Below are 25,365 nucleotides of genomic sequence, written 5' to 3' on the forward strand. Positions count from 1 at the left end.
GCCTGGAGAAGAGCTGATGCGTTATCTCCTTCCACTTTATCTCCACTTTATCTCTTCACCAGGCTTAATACATCTGCCCCAATGTTCTGGTTTATGGCTCCATTAGTGTTTTTGTGTAAGCCTTCAAATGTCTCTGGTCGTGCTGTGAGCCGGCTCACCCTACTCTGCCATAACTGAAGTAACAGGCGTCCTGTTAGCTTAACCAATTATTGTCTGTATCCAGTCATTAGGTCGACAGACAAAAGGTCAGTGTCGACCAATGTTGACATAGACACCAAAAACCCATGAAAAACCTCATGTTGACCATTTTCACGTTGATTGTGCCAATTTTTTGTCCATGTTGACCTTCTGACTGTCGACCAATTGTGGTCGACCTTTTGACTGTTGACCTAGACACTTTAGACTTATTATACCATAACCTGGTTGCCGGCATCCTCTGATGGCATTGACGAAAAGAGGCAAAGGGTTTTTTTCACGTTGCTTGGTGATTTTAACAGATTTTTTGGGGGTATACCGATCTTAACCCTTTGAGTGCCAAGTGAATTTGTCAAAATAGGTGTGAATATTGTCAAGCAAACCTTTTGTTTATTCACCATAATGACCTGTAATGTTTACCTTTTATAGGATATCTTTTTTACATAACATTTTTTTTATTTTCATTACTATAACAAATGTGAGCGATGCTGGCATTTTTAGCACATATGTTGCACGTCTCTCACAGAGATGGGGGGTATGCCATCCAGTATCACGGCTGTCGATCCCTCCGGACAGCCATGATCCTGGCCTGTTTGCGGTCTGATTGACTGCAGAACGACAGGCGGGATTCACTTTCCCGCCTGCCGATCAGTGCAAAGGGGCCGTGGCTGCAAAAACGGCCATGGATTGGCGATTGCGGCCGGGATCGCGACAATCCACGGCTGTTATTGGCAGAACGGGCCGACTGCTCCAGGCTGATTCTGCCGTGATCCTGCATCAATGCTGTCACTAAAGACAGCATTGAATAGGGAGCCGCCGCTGTTTCCCCCATCGGAAATAGCGGCAGCACATTGCATTCCCCCCCAGAGATGAAGGGTTTAACTCCAGATTAAATGACAGAATTTTAGTCATGTGCAAGTAGATACAGAATTGTCTTTTTATTTATGTACTTTTGTTTTTCTGTATGTAAACCTTTTAACAGTTTTTGTTTGCCAAGGACCAGATGAATCCTATTAACTTTGAAATCAGTTACAATGAGCCATACATCGCATACAGTGTACATTACATTAACGGACTGATGTGTTTTTATGTTCCGTTTTAGAAAGAATTGGAGAAAACAAAGACACAGAGAGATCAAGAAGAAAAGCTTATTGTTAGTGCTTGGTATAATATGGTATGTATCCGAAAAGCTTTCCATCTTTCTTGGAAGTGTAAATATGCAAAGTAGACTCCTTGGTCTATATTTAATTATTTGTTTCATACTGTCTAAAAGATTGCATTCCTTTACTACTGCAGTGTCTCAATTTTTCTTCGACAAGGAAAAGCCATCCTCGCCGTCCAACCCCCTCGCCATATTCAATGTTTTGCAAGCATCCTCGACATCAGAGGATGGCGAGGATTCCCTTAATCCCTTGAACGACGAGGTTCGCCCCAAATGCAGCGTGTCTGCTTCATTTTTTGGTGAGCCGTGCCGTTTTAATGGGAACGCATGCAGTTTTCACCACCTGAAAAGAACCAGTGAAGTGGAAACGGCGAATGAAGAAGAGGAAGTTGAGTACTCTGACGGCAAACTATTGGCACTGCTTGCCATCAGAGCATTGAATACTGCCCTATATCATAGGTCACATCAGCAAGTTTTATTTATGTAGCATTAATAGCTCTTGCCCTGCTGCAGATGTATTGAACCTCTGTAGAGGCAGGAGTATCTATCAATTTTGATAATCTTTCCTGACTGATAATTTATCGTTCTTACAGGCTATCCAATTAGAAGGCCTATGAAAAAATGAAATCTGTGTGTTTTCATGGCTGCAGTCTTTTTGCCTGAAACAAAATCCCTGATAAGCCATGAGTAATTGGATAACCCCTTTAAACCCAACATAGATGTATTCAACATTCAGCCTCCCAGCTGCTGTGCAACTACATATCCCAGCATGCCCTGCCACAATTATGCTGTTAGAGCATGTTAAAACTGGAGCAGGGTATGTTGTAATATGCAGTTGCACATCAGCTGGAGGGCCACATTTTGAATACCATTGCCCTAAATTTAATGAACCTAAAATATTAAACACTTTATTCTTTTTCTGTTATTTTGTTAAATTTGTGTACAAATGTGCCCTTATTCAACTTTGCTGCAGTCATACCAAACTTGGGTTGTAGAAAAATCATATTTAAATAAAAAAATTGGTGTAAACTGTTTAATTTTAGATGTTTACACCTTGTTGTAGTAATACATGAACAATTTTGTACCAACCAGCTTCTTAGTAACAATTCGATGTGACTTGAACACACAAGGAGACTGCACTGGTTAATTTGATATTAAACATGTATATCTTTGTGCAAATCAAATTAATCAGGACAGTCTCCTCATGCTTTACATGCATTCTCAAGAGGTTTTTTTAAAACACCATGCGCTGCTAAGTGGGTATATCAATCAAGGAAGCTACCACTGGACAGAATGAGCACCATAACAAGTGTATACATTTTTATATAAAAAATAATTCATACATAATTATTTAATCAACAACATATAATACACATGATAGATCAAATAATACCCATCTTATATATCTAAAAAAAAAACAAGCGCCAGATAATTGTGGTGTGTGTAAGAGTTTTTCTCCCACACATGCATTCTCGGCAAAAAGAAGACACTCTGTGTTAGAGTTGCATGGGGCCTGACAGCTCACTCACACCAGACATTTTGCTTCGTGGCGTATTGGGTGTGGTATATTTGTTTCACAGTCGGGATTCCGACAGTCATTAGTTGGACATCGGAATCCCGACTGCACAGCGGGGGGAGCGCAATGAAGCCCCTTGCGGGCTCGCTGCGATCGCCCCCTATTTTATTTTCCCTCTATGGGGGTCGTGGACCCCCATGAGGGAGCAGTCGGGATTCCGACGTCGGAGAAATGACTGTCAGAATTCCGACTGTTGGGGCGCCGTCCGGCACCCGGCGTATTGAGGTTAGATGTATGAGGATGCATCTGGATGTAGACTTTTTGAGCAAAAGATTTGAGAATCTCTTTCCAGCCCAACAAAGTTTGTTCAGATATTAACACTTGCATTAGCTGTTTTGTTTCATTAACCCCTTCAGTGGTGTGTGTTTTTTGGGGGGGGGGGGGTCGCTCCCCACTGGGCGAGTTTTTTATGAGGAGCGCTCCCTTAAAAAAAAAACACCACTTGCTCCCTGGGTCCGGGCAGCGCCGCTGCACTGTCAAACAGCGGCCACCCGGACCTGCGCCCCCCGCGCCGCTTCCCTGTCCCCGGCAGCCGGCTTGTCATAAGCTGGCGCCGGGGACTTCACACAAAACCCGGAGGGAAGGGGGGGGAAGAGGAGGGAGCAGGAGGCGCCGCAGAGGGGAGGGAGCCAGGCGGCGCTGAAGCTGCCTGAGATCAGTGAGTGAACTCAGCAGCGCTGCCCGGCTCTAAACAGTCGCAATCCCGATAATATTCCGGGCTTGCCAGACTGGGCACTGAGGCACAGCCAGGGGCGGATTTAGGGATGACGGCGCCCCTAGGCACAACAATAACGCTACCCCCTGTCTAATTATATTATTTTTATTGATTACTTATAAGCCCTCATTTGATAATAGCCAATATAATGGATTTATTTAAAAAAAAAACACTAACTGTGACGTTCTTTTATTATGTATACATATTACTAAGTAAGACAGTTTACAGGGGCAGTATCTGCATGTCCTATCATTTACACTCTATTTAAGATGGAATACGGTACAGTACAGTGGATATTTTGCAGTTATTGGTACACTTTGGGCTGACAGTACTATCACAGGCATCCAAGTGCCGCCCCCAAACATGTGCCGCCCCTAGGCACGTGCCTCACGTGCCTAATGGGAAATTCGGCTCTGGGCACAGCCCGGAAAATTCTCGGGATTGCCACTGAAGGGGTTAAAGTACAAATAATACTAAAAATATGCTTCTGTTTATAGTACAAAGCTAACTTCATCATGACTTTGTTAAAATTATATAGCAGAACAAAGCATATCAGTAATGTTGAAGATTGTGCCTTTGTGTATGAATGACAATCATAAATCAGAATAATCCCCTTAGTTAAGTTGTAGAGCAGCATATAACTATTCATGTCAAAGCTTACAAAATGCAAATTGCACCGAATATAGAACAAACGCATACAAATTTCACAGGCATGAGACAGGAAGGCGATGGCAGAAAGGTAGTAGGATGCAAAGAATAACGGAGGTCAGCGGATAAAAGGTTGATTTTTTTTGTCCTATAGCGTTATTGATGTAAGAGCTAGAAGCTTATTAGTTTGAGAGAGAAAAAAATAGGGGTGGGAACATAATCTGTTATGGTAAAGACTAAAGGAGTATTCATAAAAACAAAAACTGCTGCAAATCCAAGGTCTATATGTTGATATACTGTAAACAGGAGCGGATCCAGGATAAAATGACAGGGGGGCACCATGAGAGGAGAGCGTTTGGGAGGGGGAGGGTGGTGTAAGTGTACATGCTAAGAGAGCGGTGAGAGAGAGGAGAGCAGAGAGAGGGCGACAATGGGATTAAAAATAGGCCCTGGCATTTAAAGTATACAGGCCCACCTTGGCGACAAAAGTGAAGGATGTAGTTGTGTGCGCGCCAAAGGCGGATCCAATGTTTTCCTATGGGGAAAACTTTCCAGCTTTGCCAGGTGATATCTCCAGTTCCTGGAGGGCTAGTGACATGTGGATAAAGACATTCAGACACTGGGCCTGATTCAGACCCAATTGTAGAAATGCGGCTTGATTAAACTTAAGCGAGTTCATAGTCTGGGTCCCCTGATAAATATATAGTATAATATATAGTAACCATTGCTGCAGACATGATAATGTACAAGATTACAGCAATGCACTGTACAAAACACACCATAGTCCTGTGCAGTATAAGGTAATGTGTATAAAGTATTATTCAAGTACACAGTCCGGAACCTGATCCCTACAGGAGAAGGTGGGGCTCACCATTTATTTCTCCTGTACCCCTGTGGGCCAATCAAACCCTGCAAGTAGCTATTTGGAATGGGCTCCAACTGCCCCTGAAAAAGTATGGTTGTGCTTATTCCAAGTCTCTCTTTCTCATCCTCAGGGCATGAACTCGCATAAAAAAGCCGCAGAAGACAGACTAGCAAACACAGGCTCAGGACAGTCGTTCCTTGCAAGACAAAGGCAAGCTACCAGTTCAAGGAGGTCTTACCCAGGGCACGTCCAACCAGCTACAGCGAGGTAGAAGAACCTTATGCTGGAAAATCTGCACCATAAACTTGGGTTGCATAGAACTACATTTCAGGAAATGTCACCATTGTGCTTTTAATTTGTTCCCTCTCTCTTTAATACACTTTTGTTACATTTATAGAGCTTATCTATACTTGCCCATTTTAAACTACTTTACTTTGAAAGTGCCAAAAAATTCTGCACTCCAAAAAGAGGTGTAAAGTCTAGATTATTATTATTTTTTTTAACTTTGCGGTTTTGATTTTTTTTTTTTATGTTCTTGTTCTGAGCTTAGAACATCAGAACCGTTTTTTTAGAAAAGCATTTATCCAAAATGGGAATCTCGTCTTTCCTTTCCTTATGAATGATGTATTCCAGACCGGAGCTGAAATGTATACATGTGTGTGTGTTTATAATGAGCAAATGCCTAAGTGCTATCAGGACAATTACTTTTAATTAATTTAAATCCTGACTTAATTTAGGGAGAGAAGGAATTTACTGAACAGCCAGGTGCCACAACAGTATCTAATGCAAGACACCATAGACTATCACAGTGCCCACAACCGTGGAAGCTTAGGACACAGCGTGTTGTGTTACCCGAACAGGGAGCACACTATGCTGTGTATATCTTATATGAGGCCACACCTAGGCTGCATATAGTCATGCCATGATCCATACATAGTGGTTGTTACATGATGTCTTAAAAACACGTTTATTTTGCACAAGCCCTCCTCTAAATGTGTGTATGTATATATATATAGAAGTGTGTGATCCTTTTTGTTGTGGCTTTTACGTTTATGTTAATAGAGGTTGGTAGAACGGACTCAAGAAAACCCCTTTGCATGCACAGAATGTTAAATTGAATATTCTGGAATATGTGTAAAAGTCATTTAAGTGCTGCAGTTGGCTAGGCGACTTGCTGTGGAATGTTCTGGGTTGTCTGACTAAATATTTACCACTACCTACCATACATCAAACCTCCATAAGCTATTTTAGGATACTTTTAGAACCTCTGTGAATCAGCATGACATATTTGCAATCAATTAAATGACTGTGTCCCAAAAACATGTGGGAAATAAGGGAATCCATAATTTGCATAATTTATTACACCAGGAGGCATTTTTATAATTCCTTTTGATTTGGTTCACAAACAGCGAATGTAATTTGTGCCACTATAAATACTATTTAAATACAATTACTATTTAATTAGATGATTTAAGTAATTTAAATGAAAAGGTAGCACTTTAATTTGTACAAGTGTGTTCAGTGTTTTAGGTTTGCATTGTGATTTGGGGCTACATTGAAGAACTTGGAGGACATTAATGTTGTTTTAAAGGAAATGTAATGCAAAAAATATGAAAACATGCCTAATAACTACATAACCATGTAATAATATACAGGGTCGCCCACAAGTGTGGAAACACCCTTATAAATAGGAAATCTAAATCCAGTGTCTACACATATAATAGGGTATATCACCAGTATGGTGGCCATCTTGTTTGCAACTCTATTTTTTTTTTATTGGAAAGGTAGTCATGTGACATTAAACTGATGCAGTATCTTTATTTAATCTTGAGTTTTAACGGTACTTGTTTCCTAGCACGGCGCCCATCGCATGGCATTGCGTATCGTTATTAGTGATGTACGATGCGATCTCCATGTTAAATGCACAGGAGTGCTTGTACAATGAAATATCGCATAGAATCGCATGCCAGCAAATGGCATGCGATATTTCATTGTATAAGCACCCATGCCATGACATATGATTGGTGCTTACAATGAGATGTAACCCTCAGTAGCCACACCATCCCGAAGCGTGGCGAGCGGCGTCGGTACGCGTCCTCCGAGCTTTTCATACCCCCACTATCCACGTCGGCAAGGAGTTGATTTTAGATAGTGTGGTGAGCCACGGAGCCCAAAGCGTGGCGAGGGGTATGAAAAGGTTGGAGGGCACGTACCGCCGCCCCTCGCGGGGCTCGCTGGGGTTGGCATTGATGGTGCGGGTGGCATTGACACTGGGGGTGACACTAAATGAATCACATTGTTAGCACCCATCTGTGTGCTTGTACAATTAAAAATCGCATCCCATGCCGCAATATTGCATGCGATGTGATGAGTTGTCGTGCGATGGAATCGTGGGCGCCGTGCTAGGAAACAAGTACCTTTTTTAACATAAAGTTTATAGTATATGTTCGAAGTGCTGTCCTCCATGTTGCATAGTTAAGGTTATTCTTTTTTCCCATTTCGGATGAACCCTTACCAACATGTGTGGCTGAATAAGAGGACAAGCATCAACAATTTTTTGTTGCAGATGATAATGATCTTGTGACTTCATAAACATGTTCCTTCAGGTAACCCCACAGAAAGAAATTAAACAGAGTTACATTTGTGGATCTTGGTGGCCACTGGACTCTACCTCTATGGCCAATCAACCTTTGGGGGAACTGCACATCAAGATTATTTTATGGCAGCACTGTAGCACTCTTCATAAATAACATCATTACTACCTTTCCAATAATTAAAATAAAAATTATAGATGCATCCAAGATGGCCACCATGCTGGTAACCTACTCTTAAAAAATGTCTCCCATATCATATGTGTAGACACTGGATTAATCTTTCCATACTCATTTCCTTTCTATAAGGGTGTTTCCATACTTATGAACCTGCCTGTATAGAGACTTTTTTTCTTTTCTTTTTTTTTAGTAGGTAATCATTGTGTGAAGGAGACAGAAAAACAATGTACCAGTGCTCTTGGATACAACACATACCTAGTCATTTGCTTAGATGCATATTTAGTGGTTCAGCATGAAAAATTGGCTTCCCCAATTGTGTGTAGATGATGGATAGATATTGGTATAGTCTGTGATTTTCTATTTTGTATACACAAAGAATGGGTATGGTTCATTTGTTATATAAGCTTTAATTGTTTTTATTATTATGACTCTTGTTGCATTAATGCAACTTAGAACCATCTGCTTATTTCATATAAAAAAAAAACAATATTTGTTAAATAGCAATCTATTTAAAGGCAGCACTGTAGCGCTCTGCATGAATAATACCATAACCTGGATACAGTACTGTAAATTGAAAAAAATAGCTTGTTTGAAAGATCAGTGATAGCTATTACTCAACCAACATACTGCATTAGAAAAAGGAACGTTTTCAAACGGCTTTCCTTTGAAATGTTTTCGTGCATGCCAAAATGATTAAAGGGACTTTCGACTGTAAATATTTTTATAAAATATGAGTTATTTTCTTGTCCAGTGAAATGAAAGTGAATGCAGAGCAAATTTCCATTTGTGAATTAATTAATAAACCAAAATATGTTACTGATGGAAAGGAATACAGATTATAAGGCCAAGCATTAATTTATCCTTTTACTACCTGCTAAAACATCGGGAGCAAAAAAAAAAAAATTTTTAATCAGGCCATCCTATTGGATCATCCAATTAAAAAGACCCGCTTCACCCGAAAACACACAGGTTCTGAAACCCTTGTGTTTTCGTAAAAGCCGCAGCCCGTTTTTTGCTGAAAATGACGCTGCTTTCGAGGAATATGCTTTGCCTGCCTGTGGCACGCAAAGCAAATCCCTGATCAGCTGCGTCTTGTCAGTTTATTGCCCAGAGGGAGACTATTAACCGTGATCAGCGATCGCAGGTGAAATGGGATATTGCCCTTAGAATTAAGTCTGGCAAAAGATTATTTAAATACAGCTTTATAAACCAAAGTTACTCATATTAAAGGGACAAAGAACACTTTGGACTTATGTTGAAGGGAAATGCAAAAAGCTACTTGGGACATTGGATTGCTTCCATTCAGTTAGCTGTACCACATTAATAAGTGTTTTTTTGGATAATGTTAATGAACTTGTACATTGATCTATTGAACATTTTTTTCAATCATATAGGTTTATTAAGATATCCACAAAAATACAAATGAAACATGAATACAATGCGGAAAACCTCGAAATAGACAACGATTTAATTAAATGGAGGACGTGTTGTTTAACGGTAGCTATGTGTAAATAAGGTAGGCAAAGATGGGCTAGTGGTAGTTAAAGAGATATAGAGGTTTATAAACATTTCTGCGGTCTCCTCCCAGGCCAGAAAATGGCCGTAGGTTCAGATTGGGGTTAGACATGAAGAGAAGGTAGAGACGGAGTACAGTGTATTGAGTTTGGGACAGGTAGCCTTGTATAACAAGGGCGTTAGGTAGTTTACCAAGAGAGTCTATGGGGTAAAAAATGGAGGATAGTGGAGCAAGGATCATAGGGGGTGCGGGAGGGTAGAGAAGATCTATTGAACATTTTAAACATACCTGCCAGTAGGAGATTTGCAACTTAGTGACAGCACAATGGGCCTAATTCAGGACAAATTTGTGCTCAAAATGGGCAAAACCATGTGCACTGCAGTTGGGGCAGATGTAACATGTGCAGAGAGAGATACATTTGGGTGAGTTATTTTGTTTCTGTGCAGAGTAAATACTGGCTGCTTTAGTCTTACACTGTAATTTAGATTTCAGTTTGAACACACCCCACCCAAATCTGAGAACAAATTTACCCTGCGATCAGGTCTGAATTAGCCCCTATGTAAGCAAAGAAAACAAATGGTCTTTCCTGGGTCCCTGGAAGCATTTTAATGTGAGCATTACAGTAGCTTCTTTCAGACTGCATGTCTGAAGAGATGTGAAGTGTAAAGGTATCGGGCTCAGGATCAAGTGTAGTCAGGCTTATTAGACTAGAGCGCTGGCTTTGTCTATGTCAACGCTCTACTGCTCTGTAGTCTGCCCATGAGAGTGAAAAATGTTCAAGGTTCACAAGGTATTCTGTAGTAAAGAAAGCGTGCAATGCTAGGTGACCCCATCATGACAGATCTAATCACATAAGGAAAGTGCTGTCCAGCACAGCTCCACATGTGTGATATGAGTCGGTTAAGACTTTTCTTTTAGATTCTGTCTACTTTTTTGTTGTATTATCTTAAATTTATTTGTTGCCATGATAGCAGGTGTTTTTCTCTTGGGCAGTCTCTTTTTCTCCGGTTTCTGGCTTTTACGCTCTTCCTGTCTCTCTCTCTCCCCTCTGCCTGTCTCTATTCTCTCATCTCTATCTTCTCTCTGCGTATATCTCGATTCCTCTATTCTAATAATTAAGTTATTGAGATACAACCTCTGAAATGTGCTATCCTGTAGACATTACAGACAATCCTTTGCAAACCCACCACTGTCCTGTTAGGGAGCAACAGGAGGTTGTGGATGAGTGAGGTGAAAATACTTTGGTGGTGAACTTAAATTAGGCTGACAACTAGGCCTCACTAACCGTCTAATATTGCTGATTGTTGCATTATAATTTATATATCGTATCTATATCTACTAAACATATCACTAGGTTGAAAAAAAAAGTAAGAAAAAATAATTTCTCAATAACAAGAATGAAATCAGTATAGATATTATGGCTAAACTTTATTCACACAAGCATTGCTGTCTTGTATTGAAGGTTAGGACTGACCATAAAATATGCGGTTTTATAATATTGGTACATTGTTTGCTGGCAATGGATATGGTTTCCCCAACTTTTATGAACAAATACATCTTTTAAACGGGCATTTAAGTACCCAAGATACATCTTCAACATGCTATCTAGGTATGTAATCCTCCTATGTAAATCTAGTTTATTATCAGACTTAAAAATGCATTTGCAACATATCATGTATGTTGTTTAGAATATGATGGCAAGTAAGAACCACTTGGCCCGTCTAGTTTGCTGTTTTTAATCTCACCCCTATTTGATACTTATCAAGGATAATCTTATGTCCATCACAAGGATGTTTTAAATTGGTTTTCTAATATATTCGCCTTTACCACCTCTGATGGGAGGCTATTCCACTATACCACTACCCTTTCTGTGCAGTCCTTTATCCTCAAATTTCCTCTGGACCTTCAGTGTCGGTTCATCTTGTGTTCTGTAACTTCTCCATGTGAAGGGTACATTATTAAACACCACTATGATGGATAATTAGATTATATGTAGTGTTTACATTCAGGAAGCTTTCTGAAGCCTATAAACTATTGTAAAGCCTGTAAACTGGGTTGATAACTCAGTTTAGCAGTGCATCAGCCTCTAGTCTGAAAACTATTTTATGATACATCCTGTTTATATTGCAGATTGACTCAATACATTGTGAAACAAAGCTGGATGTATTCATACTTCAGGCCCATACACACTGGGCGACATTGAGCTGAATGATGCTCAAAACAGCCTGTTTTACCTCAAAGCCACCCAGGGTGTATGCCCCAGCGGTGAGCACTGCTGTGCGCTCCCGCTTCATCATGGGGAAAGCCGCTCATCTGCTGGTATTACCAGCAGATGAGCGGCGTTGAGGATGGCTTTGGATAGCTCTGTGCTTTGCAACGCCGTCCTCCCCCCCTCCGCCGGCGCTGGGCAGGGGGAAAGCCGCTCAGTGTGTATGCACTGAGCGGCTTTCCCCGCAGCGGTGATTGACATCATCGCTGTCCATACACGCTGGTCGCCCAGTGTGTATTGACCTTTATTACTCTTCCTTCAGTAGGATAAATGTTAAAATGTAAGTAATATTCTCCTAGAAACAGAACACTGGATTACAAAATATAGCTTCTGAGATCGGTTTAAGTAGATCATTGTAATGTATGTTCCTGATAATGACGTGTGTCTTTCTTCACTTTGGGCACTTCTCAAACTAACACTATTCAGAATTAACGTATTGGATATTTTTGGATATAGGCTTCATTATATTTTGGATCACTCATTTGCTACAGCTTATCTCTCCATGTACGTTGTCTAGCACACACTTCACAATAAGGACTGGTGGAGTGTGACCTGTCACAGAACAGAAGTAGGAAGTATTTATGTAAAAATATATACTTAAATCTAGGGTCGCTTACAAATATCTGCAATAATATATTGTAGTGATTGCATTATTCCTGATAGCCGTATGCCTACTGATCACTTTACTGTAAGCAATAATGTTATAATTCACACTTTATACAAATATTTACAAGGGTAACTTGTTTATTATATGGTCAACCATAATTATTAATCATTTCAGGATCATGCTTCTAGGTATTTCTAAAGTGGCCTACACATGGGGAGATTTTGCGGAGCGATCCTAGACACGCGATGTGTCAGTGCGGAGCGACCGGTCAGGGCCACTGTTCTCCGGTGAGAACAGTGGCCCTGACCGACTATATGATTAGACTTATCCAACATGCTGAATATTAATCGCCGGGTGGTATCGACGCCTGGGGCCGTGCATTGCTATCGCTATGACTCTGCACACGGAGCGATGTAGAGGAATTTTCTAAGCGATTTAGTGAGATTGCATAGAAAATGGACTGAAATCGCCCCATGTGTAGGCCCCATAACAGCCTCTCCTTTTTTTATTTGATAATCAGACTTTGTGCATCATGCCAGATACCTATTGACATTGGGTTAGTGTTCATTTATCCTAATTTGGCTTTTTTTTTTTGTGTGTGTGTTTTGGAGATAAATCGTAAGGGTGTGGTACAGGGTTCCGACAGTCATTAGCCCGAGGTTGGGATCCCGACTGGCCGGACTCACAATGTGGCAAGCACAACAAAACCCCTTTTGGACTCGCTGCGCTTGCCACGCTGCGGGCACGGTGACTTTCTACGGTCGCCACCTATTCTATTCTCCCTCTATGGGGGTCCTGGACCCCCATGAGGGAGAATAGCCGGTGTCCGTCGGGAACCCGTGCATCGGGGTTTTTTTTAACAGTCGGGATCCCGACGTCAGGTAAATGACTGTCGGGATCCTGACTATCGGGACCTCGTCCAGCACCCAAATCTTAATGTGTTACATGGATACCATTAAATGTAACACCAATGTTTGCTAGTGTCATACTTACTTAGATGCTTTTTTTACTAGTGATAAAGCTGCTAATAACTTTAAATGCATTTACATAGGAAGATAACTTACAGTTGTACGGTTTTTATATCATGAAGTGCCAGTTTAAAAGACCTAGATATGCTAGCAGCAAAATCAATATATTATCTAATGCTGCTGGCTGAAAGTGTTGCCTATCCCCATAGGTGCTAGATGGGTTCCAGACTATGGGTAGACACTGTCTATATAGGCAGTACATGGTCAAAAGAACTATATGTTCTAAATTTGACATCCCGATGGTCAACACAAATGTATTATTTTTTTTATCTTTTGCTTGGTTTTACAACTACTTTGATTAGGAATAGTTAAGGAAGGTTCATTGAAGCACTTGGCAGTTAAGAGTAATGCAGCAAGCCTGTGAGGGTCTATGTTACCTCTAATTGAGGGCACAGGTGATGAAACATACGTAATGACACCTTCAAAATAAAATCTGTTGACCTAACGCACTGTATGGTTTCATCCTGTCTGATAACTGTATTAATTGTAGATCTTTTATACCACACACGACTAGGTGACTGCTGACTGACAAGACACTAACCGTTGTAATTCAGACTAAACACTGTGGAGCTTTCATAGGCAAGGGCAATTACGAGTTGTGTTTATTATTCTAAATCACATACCCACTATGCCTGTAAAAGCTGTTTTGTATATTTTGTTGGCTGCTAGTGCTCTGCTAAAAAGTTAGTGTCCCTACAAAGCTTAAAAATGGTGGTAGCATTTTCATAACTTCTACATTATCCTAGAATATTACTCACCTGAGATCTGGCAGCCCATTGATACCCGTCTGCCGGCAGTATATTGATCACCGTGGCATAAATAGACCCTTGGATCATTTGGAACACTTGATTTCAGGTGAATAATGGATTCTGTGAGAATATATCATTCATACTTCATTTTGGGGAGATTAGCTTTTTGGGTAACAAATTTATATGAACAGATTTTCACAGGCGGTTTTCGATTGTGAGATTTTAGACTAATGTGTATTTGCATCCCATTAATATATTCTCCTTGCTATTTATTTGCAGTGATGTGATTGTATGATGCCGGCATGGTTTTGCAGTCAGATTGTGCATGAAAAATATGGTCGGATGGCCTAACCTGCAGACTAACCAACTTTAGGGGCTGTGGTCTAACATGTATGTTTGCTTCATTCCCTTAATCCTTCTATTTTAAACACTACGCACTATTCTCAAAGCTTGAATTACAGGTATTGTGCATTTTATTTTTTGTATTTTAATAACTAATCACAACTTATACGTATCAAACTCCCATCAAACATGCTACATTCTAACAAAAATAGGCTTCAGTATCATGGAATCCTCTCACACAAAAGAGTTGGATTGGGTATTAGATGTATTTCAAACACACAAAAATTGGAATTCATGATGTTAATGGTATTTGATAAATACAAGAATTTCCTGAGGTGATTCTAGCCAAGGCTGTCTGCAAACTTGTAAACATATATAGTGTACAGTCAATCACTTATGCATACCAAAATGGCAGCCAAGAATGAATTGATTGCGTACATGACTATAACTGAATTTATTTTGTTTTATACTTTCCATTGTATAATCCCTTTCAATTTGTAACTAGTTCTATTTGTGCATATGACTGTTTAACTATGACAGAGCTTTTGTTTACATTTTCTTGTTCTTTTCTTAACAATAAGATGTTATTATAAATTATATTATACCACTTATTGTATGTCATTACATGTTCTTGATTTTTCTAATCTACTTTGTATGTAATTAATTTGCATATACTGGCTGCCTTAGTGTTTATTTAAATAAACCGTGCTTATACATTAATGTATTTCTACTTACACATCTTGTATTTATATAAGTGTATTTGTATTTAGACACAGTGAGCCTCAGGCTCCAATTTGCCCATTTTATTGTATAGATAAAATTTCAACTTTTTACAGCAGTATTATATAGATCCCATAATACAGTTTTGATATTTTTTTTAATATATATATATTTAAAGCTGATACTGGTAATGGCTTTAATGTGTATTGTTTTTTGAAATGAGCGTTTTTTCAGCTGTCATCCGATTGTAAACAAACAAAATATTAATCATGGAGGGGGTTCATTGCTGATGGATCCCAGTAATGTATGACTCCACATAAAAATGCAAAGTGCTTTGAAAATTTTGTAAACTGGAAAATACACAGAGATTTCAAATACACATAAATTATTAATGCTGATTAGGAAGCCTTTTTCTAGAAACCGCAAATAACCTTATGAACAAGCTTTGTAATGAAGAAGCAACTTCCGTCCATTTGGAGACGCTTAGAGCATTGTTGTTGTTGTACCATTTTCTGTCATGCATGATGGATTATGTTTACCCAGCATGCACTAGTTGTCCTTGGTACTATAGTTGCTTTTTTTTTTTTATTTATTTTTTTGTTCTTTTTTTTTTTAATTTGTAACACTTTCCACTTTTAAAATTGGATCATTATTAGAAATTCGTATAATATAAATTTCTGGAAGTTTGTTTCATAAAAGCAGTATGAATGCAGGTTTGCAATGTAATACCCATAGCAGTACCTCTGTGGTCAGCAGTACTTAGCAGGGCATGTTGCAATCAATGGTGACAAGACTCATGTATATAGCATAAATGGTTATCATTTTGAATATGAAATGTACATTCTCCAGTAAATTCTTCCAGTGTAACCAGAAGTGTACTTTTGTTAAGGAACTTGTAAATAAACTATTTTAATGAAATGTTCTGAATTTATATCTTTTATTCCCACTGTAAAAAAAAACTGGAATGTTTGAATGTTGCCTATACATGTATCTAACAAACATACACAGTGTTCAAAGAATAAAACATATGGTTGAAGGAAAGCAAGTCCCTTCATTGGGCAAGTGTTTTACCATATTTGATATATGCATAAAGGAATCTGTCAGTGGAATAATCCCAGATGTTATCCGATCATTACACCTCCATTCATGGTAGAAAGTCATTTTGTAATGCAAGAGGTCTAAATGCATTTTTTTTAATTCATTCTGTTAAAACACTGACTGCATTTTAATGTAATGCCAGAATGTTTGTCATATAATGGACAGCTTTGTTTTTACACTAAAATGTAGTTAAGATGCACCCTTTCCCAATTTACATCACTCTGCACTTTAAATCTGCCCCACCTGCATAGCAAAATGATCTTGCCAAGGGGTAAATTACTCCAATACTTGCTGCTAACTAAATCTGGACCCGAATGTGTAACAATTAGTGTAGCATTTGCCCAGTTCCTACATTTACAGGATTCATTGAAACCTGAGATTCCAGGGTTTCCTCTTCTCATGTGACAGAATTTCTAGCAGAGGCTTGGCAGAAATTAGGTAGGCATTTCCAAGTCCAGTGGAGTTTTAGTTCCTCTTCTCCTATCTCAGGTAGATTGAAGAACCTGCCATTGAATGGTTTACACATACCACCAACACCATTCTACTTAATACAGCATGTTTAAAGGATGGCTCCGATGGTAAGTGAGGGGGTTTTGTTGAGTCTATCTTTGTTACAGATTGTGCGTCTCTATAACCAGTCTTAATAGCTGCTTGGTAAAACAAGGTAGTCAAATAGTAGCCTTAATGGATCTGGATCTCCCAAATTAAAATAGTTACCCTTGGTAGATCAGTCCAGGGATGCTTGGTCTTGCTTGAGTGGTGCTTTTACTGACATTGGTTCCTAGACTATGCAGAACTTTAACTTCTAGTACCGACAGATGTAAACTTTGTGTTAATAACTGGGAGATGAGCACAGAATCTAAAAAGGCCGTTGCTGGTTTTATGCTCTTTTGTCCCTCTGGTTAAAGTGACTAAACCAAGGTGCAAAATATATCCCTGTTCTTTCAGGTGTCTTATACTGCAAAATGATCCCTCTGCAACAAAATTCTCAGACACAATCTGATCAGCTTGCCAATAAATGTGTTGTGAAATTTCTTAGACAGTCTGCATGGAGGCCACCAAAAAGGTAGGCAGTTAGGAGCAGTCCAAATCTATTGAAATGAAGACCAACAGACAGCATCTTCCTCACACCAGTGGAAAATAGGCATTTTAGAGAGGTATAAGGGGACATTTACTGATGAGAGTTCTATTTCACATGGGGTGTTGTTGGGCAATCATCAGATCCTGTCTATTCTCTTCTAGAAGGTGCCAAATAAATAGTAGATTCTGATGAGTTGCCCATAGCAACATCTCATGTGAAATAGAAATCCCATTTTAGTAAATTTCACCCATAATGTGCATTATGAGCCATCCACCTAGACCAGGCATGTCCAACGTTGGCCCTCCAGATGTTGTGAAACTACATATACCAGCATGCTTTGCAATAGTTTTAGCATTCTCTAATAGCAAAACTGTGGCAAAGCATGCTGGGATGTGTAGTTTCACAACATCTGGAGGGCCAACGTTGGACATGCCTGACCTAGACGGTTCTTCCCCATACCACTTCCAAGCGAACAAACCAGAGGACATGCTCTTCAGGGAGATGTCCATCCCAACATTTGTTGTATTTGATTATCCAAATGCCAAAGCAAGAGAGAGGCTTTGGCTTTCATGCTGATCTCGTATTTGTCCAGACTTGTCCTTTAGCAGTTGGCTAGATTCAAGAGGGAATTACTACATTCAGTTCCTAATATTGCATTGCCGGAGAGTTTCTTCTATAAATCTTTATATACCATAATAGAAAATGTCTCCTCTGCTTTGCAAACAGAACTCCCTATTATCGGTTCAGTGATCTTCCCTTGGGGCTGTTTGCTATCTGGGCAACCTGTATAATGCTGAAGCTATGTACTTGAGCGGGTTTTTTTTGTTCCTCAGCATTTCACATCTAGTCCTCACTATAGTTCTTGTTGAGTTTCCGAATTGTGGTAGAAAAGTGATGTGCGTTCCTGGGTGGTGAATGGGCTGCTGAGTTTCCTGTCAGCCAAATACCGATGAGCCTGAAGCATGCATGGATCAGTCAGATATGTGCAATGCTTCACTGTGTAAAAATAAAAACCAGCATGGGTATAACCAACTGGCTATTTAAACCGGTAGAGTTTAGGCATCCCCTGCTTTCAAAATAGATTTTAGGAATAATGCGCAAGATAATGAGTCCATGAATTTTTAGTTTTTGAGGGCTCTTGTTTAATGCCTGGTACATATTAGAAGGATCCTGATTGTTAGTAGATCGTTAGCAGATTGTGCGATGGTCGCACGATCTGTTGGAACACACGATCTACTAACGATCTGCATCCGATCTGAGTCTGTATCCAGTTGAATGGATCTTTTACAGATCCTACCTGCAGCAGGTAGGATCTGTAAAATGACCAAACGACAGCGGGGACGCGCATCGGATTGGAATCGGATCTAAACATGCAAAAACATGCTCAATCTACATACAATCTACATCCAATTGGTCAAAATTGGATCCAGATTGATGGGATTGAGCCCTAATAGTTCTGGTGTGTACCCTACATAAGATATGGCCATATTCTGGATATGTTTTATATTTATTTTCAGCTTGTACCCGCTCTATAAACTCACCTCTTATCAAATTCCAGAACCCCGCACATAGCCTCCATAAGCTATCCTAGACAATCGCATCCTCTCCATTCGCACATAACTTTTTATATATTTTTAATTGTTTTAACTGAAACAACTCTCTGATCCCAGGTCAACATTACTGTGTGACTATCATACAGATGACCAAGAACCTCTGCAGCATGGCTGTAGCAATATGCAGTAAGCAGTACCTATATGTGTGTATTACTGCTTATCTCCCTATAGCCTACTATAAGCTTGTGAGCAGTATTCGTTTTACACCTAACCACTTCTACCTTTACAACTTACCCCCCTCTTTCTGATCCCTACACCCTTACCCTTATGGGCCCTACACACGGGGCGACATTCATTTACTGAATCACTCAGAAAATGCCTGATAACGCATGTAAGTCGCTGTGTGTGTGTGTGCACACCACACAGCTATTTAAATGCGCTACCCTGCCAATCTGAATCCGGCAGTGATTACTAACCTGCACGCAAGTTATTAAACGGTTGGGTCAATGTTCTCCATGAATAACACTGACCCTGACACCTCGCTTAGCAGTGCTGTATGCTGAGAGAGACCGAGCGTTCTGAGCAAAGTAGCATCGCTCAGAACGCACATGGGCCTGTGTGAAGGGCCCTTTACCCCACACCTGAAAAATGACCTATACAGCTATAGGCATTTAGCCAGCTTATAAAAAGTTTGTACCGTGTTTCCCCGATAATAAGACCTACCCCGAAAATAAGCCCTACCCTTGATTTTGGACACTGGTCCTAAATAAGCCCTACCCCGAAAATAAGCCCTAGTAAAATTTCATTATCTGGCGTTCAGACAATAGATTCTACACCTGCTAAACCCCCCTGATCCCCCACTCACCACCCCTAACCCCCCTCACCTCCGTTGTGTAGGTAAAAGCACAGGCTTCTTCTGAAGCCGCTTCTATTCCCATGGATGCATTGCGGTGCGGTACGTCACCGCGCACATAACGCAGCTGCAGAACGGAGCTGTGTCACAGCAAAGAAGAGCTGGACATTATTGAGACTTAAAGGAGTACTGGGGTATGTTTACCTTTATCACGGAGGACTGGGGACATGTTTATTACTGTAAGGAGGACTCTGGGCATGTTTACCGGTATAATGGAGGACTTGGGGCATGTTTGCCGATATAATGGAGGACTGGGGGCATGTTTATTAAGGAGTACTGGGGTATGTTTACCTGTATCAAGAAGGACTGGGGGCATGTTTCTTGACATTTGCTGTCAATGTTCATTAAAATAAGCCCTACCCCTAAAATAAGCCCTACCCCTAAAATAAGCCCTATGGTGTTTTTTGTTCAAGAAAAAAAAATAAGACAGTGTCTTATTATCGGGGAAACACGGTATGGAGGAGTCTGAAATTCAAACAGTTCATGTGAAAGCTTTTTGTCACATAAAGCAAAACCTCCTCTTTTTGCTACCTGTTACAGTAGATGATAATCACCCTCTACCTATAGTATATGACCACTATATAATACAGGCAGCATTAGTGAGTGCCATATAATACAGAGTGCATCATTATTACTGCCATATGTAATACAATTGTCCAGTTGTAAAGCAAACCAGAAATTGCTGCGCTGTATAAGAAACTGTTAATAAATACATTCCGGTACTTATGTATTATCTGGGCTCCCATGTTAAATGCACCCCATTTTTTCATATCCCTACTATCCAACTACGCATGGAGTTGATTTTATATAGTGTGGCGAGCGCAGCGAGCCACCGTGCCCGAAGCGTGGCGAGCGGACGCGGTCTCATAAGAAAAACGGGAGCCCAGATATTACATAAGTACCTAAATTCCTTCAGTAATAACTAACCATTCCCCCAAAAAATAATTAACTACTTCCGATTCATAGTGGAAATGTCAATAGAATTTACCATATTATGAAAATTGGTTCCTGGTGGCTGATCGACCACATATGGTCGGCATATCATGTTCAAAAGGTCGACACAAGAGTTTTTGTGAACTTTTTCTTTTATTTAGTTTATTACTTTTTTATTCTTTACCATGCACGTGGACTCTAATAGGGAATGGTAAAATGGGATAAGTGCAATGGTAGCTAAAAGATGTACTTGGTAATAAGAGCACTATTGCAGTGAATGGGTCCCGAGACGCATTGACCCTGGTTACTCTCTTACATTGCAAGGCAAGATGGATTGAAATACTGGGTCTCATGAGAAGGTTTACACCACCGGCAAAACCCTTGGTTATTTAGGCTAGTGTAAAAGGGGTATTAGTAATGACTACAGCTGTGCACCAGCTAGGTGATTTGGAAAATGTGGATCGTTGATAGATCTGAAGGACCGGTTTGGCCACCCCTGGTTTTAGGTATGGTTTTGCTTATTTTATTTATTAATTTTCCAAGACTAGCATTGAAATCCATGAATTAATCCAACATTTGCACATGACTTTAGAGACAATAAAACAGCAGAGCATTCTCATTCAGGTTAAACCTTTATAATCCCTTTATAATTTGATTATTTAGAGCAGGGACCCGCAACTGGCGGACCACGGTCCGTCTCCAGGCCACAAAGGATAGAAAAGCGGACCATCTAAACTCCTGAAACTAGCAGTGTGGCGCTGCTAGTTTCAGGAGTTTAGACGGTCCATTTTTCTATCGGCCTGCAGAGGTCCCAGGGATGCATAGCGGCTGGTGCCTGGGTGATGTCACGGCGCAGCTAGGGCGTGATGTATTAATATACATCGCCGCCCGGCCGCTGCAATGCTAGTGTATATGTGTTAACATATGCGGCTAGCATCGCACTGCGGTGACGGAGGCCCCCCGCGATACCTGTAATGTTGTGTGCAAGTCGGTCTCAGTCACCTCCATTGGTGTCTCCTCCATCGGTGTCTCCTCCTCCCCTCACGCAGGGACAGCTAACTTAGCACCTCCTCCTCCCCCCTGCAGCCAGAAGCATGTCCGGCTGCCTTGCTAGGGGGAGGAGGGGTTTACCTTCCGGGTCCAGGAGGACCTGCAGCAAGGTCAGCGGAGGCGGCGGGCGACGATAAGAAGCCCATAGGCTTCTATAGGTTATCGCCACTCAAAGGTGGCGAAGACGGTGCGGCCGGGTTTTGATAAATTTGAAAATGCAGTAAAACAGGAGTTTTTTACTGCATTTTCGGCTTAGTACATTCCTCCCCAGTGAGATCAGTCGGCGCCATGTGTTGAGGCTGCCGCAGCACTGTGAGAAGACTGCAACAGCAGGAAGGCAGGAGGGAGCAGCGACGGCATGAGGACCCATCGGGAGCAGCTGCAGCAGCGGGGATCGTGACAGCCAACTTCCAGTAAGATTCAATATAGGATGGGAGTATTGTTTTTTTTAATGGATGCTATGCAGTGGGAGGGGAATGGGGAAAGGGGGTCTCTCAGGTGAATGGGATAGAGTTTTGTGCCCCCTTTAATAAAAAAAAAATTATATAATATACTTTTCTCCTCCCAGCAGCAGGGGACACTGCAGTCTACACGTGTGGGATAGTGTGGGTGCATTGGAGGAGTCGGCACTTTAAGAAATTTGAATACTGCTGGCTCCTCCCCCCGCTATCCCCCAGCAGACTCCAGTCTTAGAAAAAGTGCCCGGAGGAGTCGGACTCCCGGGCTATGTCTCCTAAGGAGACTAGGATTTTTGTTTCCTTTTTATTTAATTTTTATTTATACTTGGACACAGACAGGCTGGGAATGCCTGTCTGCGACGTGGGACCCTGGAGGGACATGGTTGGGCCTGCATGCAGCCTCCCTCCACTGTCCAGCCACCGGAGCCTCCGTTCCAGGGACCCGCCCGCAGCTGCATGCGGTGTGCGTCGCGGGTCCTGGGCTATCTCCCCCAAACTCCAGGGACGCCGGTGACAAGTAAGGGCGCTGTGCGCCAGACAGGGGGCGGCCATTAAGCGCGATGGTCGGTGGCAGAGAGAGAGCTGAGTCGCGGTGGTGACGTCAGCGCACCCTCCAGTATGCCGGCTGTTTGGGGCGGGGCTTGGATTTCGTGCCTCAGCATAAGAGAGGAGGGCGGAGCTTGCTTCTCTCTCTTCTCTCTGAGCTTTTGAGCTGTGAGGTGGCTTTTGTGGTGCTCTCTCTCTCTGCAGTTTGCTGTACAAAACGGGACCTCTGTTACCTGTGCAGCTCAGCGCTCCCCAGCGGACTACAGGGACACTGTAAGTCTTAAGGGGTACATTACACACACAAGAATCGGGGGTTATTAATTGGCTCCTCTTCCCCTGTAACTTGCCAGACTTCAGGGCTACTTTACTGGGTATTTCCCTGCTGTTGGGCTGTATTTTGGGGTGTTTCTTGTGTGACTGGTGTTGTGTGTCTGTCAGTATTGTTACATTTACTGGGCAGGATGGCAGGAAAAGCAACTTCATCTAAGGCTGCTTTGAAGGTTTATTCCTGCAAGAGCTGTAAGCAGCAATACACACAACATGTTAGAGGGTGTTCCCTCTGTGAGATTTGCTATAGGGCTTCTCAAATTACTACTGCTCCTGCAGCACCTGTGCAGGCAGCTGCTGTTTCCTCAGAGGTGCTGCAATTATTGCTGTCTAATCTGAATGCTGAAATGGCTGCCTCTAGGAAGGATAGAGAGGTGTTTCAGACTCAGCTTTCTAGATTGACCTCTGCAGAGCCTGCTTGGGCTCAATCCTTAATTCAGTCAGTGGACTCTTTAACTCAGTCTATGGCAGGTCCTGCTAAGAGACCTTCGGCTGCTGCTGTAATTAAAAGAAAGGCTATGCCCTCTCTGTTTTTGGCTGATGATTCAGACCATGAGGATTATATTATAGAGGAAGGAGAGGTTCTTCCCCCTGTGGAGGATATCCAACCCTTGGATGTAGGGGAGGATGAATCACAGGGTGTGGAGGGGCTTATTAGAGCTGTTAGGTCCACTCTGAAATTAGAGCAGCCTGAGGTTACTCCCCAGGTGTCCATTTTTGGACGCTCTCAAAGACAGGAGTTGTGTTTTCCGGATTCGGAGGAATTAGACTCTCCTCTCCTCTCTATATGGAAATGTCCGGATAGGAAATTCCAGGTGTCAGCTCGCCTAAGGACACTATATCCTTTCTCTCCTGAATCCAGGGCCAAGTGGGAGACTCCTCCCACTCCGGATATCTCGCTATCCAGGCTATCTAAGCGAGCCACTCTGCCTGTCCCCGGGGTGGCCTCTTTGAAAGAGGCGCAGGATAGGCGTTTAGATTGCTCACTAAAGACCATTTATTCCACGGCAGGGGTCCTTTTGCGTCCTGCTTTGGCCTCTGCTTGGGTGGCCAGGGCTATGGAGCAATGGGCTGCTGAGCTTGTGGCTGGTCTGGAGCAAAATATGCCTGTGGCAGATTTGTTGCCTATGGCGGAAGGCATCAGGGATGCTTCAACTTACATAGGTGAGGCAGCGGCAGACATTTCGACTCTAGGAGCCAGAATTTCTGCGTCAGCTGTGGTGGCCAGACGGTCGGTCTGGTTGAGGTCATGGCAGGCTGAGGCTGAAATTAAAAAAGCCGTTGAAGCCTTGCCGTTCACAGAGCTCGATAAACTTATCTCCCAGGCCACGGGGGGTAAGTCTACATTCTTACCTACAGCCGCTCCTCCACCTAAGGCGGTCCCTCACTCAGTCCTTTCGGTCCTTTCGAGGCTCCTCGGCCTTTAGAGGCAGGCCCAGAGGAGGTTTTACGGCCTTTAGAGGTCGCAGAGGTAGAGGGGCGGGAACAGCAGCGGCCGCTGCTGCCCCAGCACGTCGCCAGGAGCCCCAAGGCTTCCGACAAGACCGTGGCATGACGGTCTTCCGGCTCTAGTGGGAGAGTCCAGGGTGGGCGCTCGTCTGTTGTTGTTCCCTCAGGTTTGGGAGACTCACTGCAGGGACGAGTGGGTCTTGCAAATTATTACACAGGGATACAGACTTCAATTTTCAGCGCCACCTCCAGTAAGATTCTTTCCAATGGGCCTTCCAAAGCTGGATCAGACAAGAAAGGCCTTACAGGATTCAGTTCAAAAGCTTTTGGACGCTTCTGTAATAATACCGGTGCCAGAACATCAGAGGGGACAGGGGTTTTACTCCAATGTGTTCGTAGTCCCCAAACCGGACGGCTCCGTAAGGCCTATCCTAAACCTCAAGGATTTAAATCAATACATCTGTTACAACAGGTTCAAGATGGAGTCCATACGGTCCGTGATTGCATCACTGGAACCGGGAGAATATCTTATGTCGCTAGACATAAAGGACGCCTATTTGCACGTCCCTATTTGGGAACCTCACCAGAGGTTTCTAAGGTTCGCAATGCAGGCTTCTCATTTCCAGTTCAGGGCTCTGCCCTTCGGCCTGTCGTCCGCTCCCAGGGTCTTTACCAAGATCATGGCCTGCATGGTGGCGGTACTCAGGTTACAGGGGATAACGATCATCCCGTACCTGGACGATCTCTTGATAAAGGCTTCTTCTCAGGACAAATTGATAGCAGACGCTCTGGCC

The 25,365-nt window shown here is 42.0% G+C and overlaps 1 protein-coding gene across 2 annotated transcripts in view; it reads left to right on the forward strand.

The window, feature by feature from the left end:
* Positions 1–16,081, forward strand: part of HOOK3 (hook microtubule tethering protein 3) — an 87,775-nt gene extending 71,694 nt beyond the window's left edge. The window contains exons 21-23 of one of the 2 annotated variants that reach the window (XM_083180134.1): positions 1,298–1,369; positions 5,292–5,428; positions 14,381–16,081. In XM_083180134.1, the coding sequence (XP_083036260.1) occupies positions 1,298–1,369; positions 5,292–5,428; positions 14,381–14,396 (225 nt within the window). In that variant the 3' untranslated portion in view covers positions 14,397–16,081. Of the gene's footprint in view, positions 1–1,297; positions 1,370–5,291 lie in introns of both variants that reach the window. The other variant, XM_083180137.1, reaches the window with a different exon arrangement.
* The last annotated feature ends 9,284 nt before the right edge of the window (positions 16,082–25,365 follow it).

This window comes from Crinia signifera, chromosome 1 (genome assembly GCF_055691185.1).
Source record: "Crinia signifera chromosome 1, ASM5569118v1, whole genome shotgun sequence".
Classification (NCBI taxonomy): domain Eukaryota; kingdom Metazoa; phylum Chordata; class Amphibia; order Anura; family Myobatrachidae; genus Crinia; species Crinia signifera.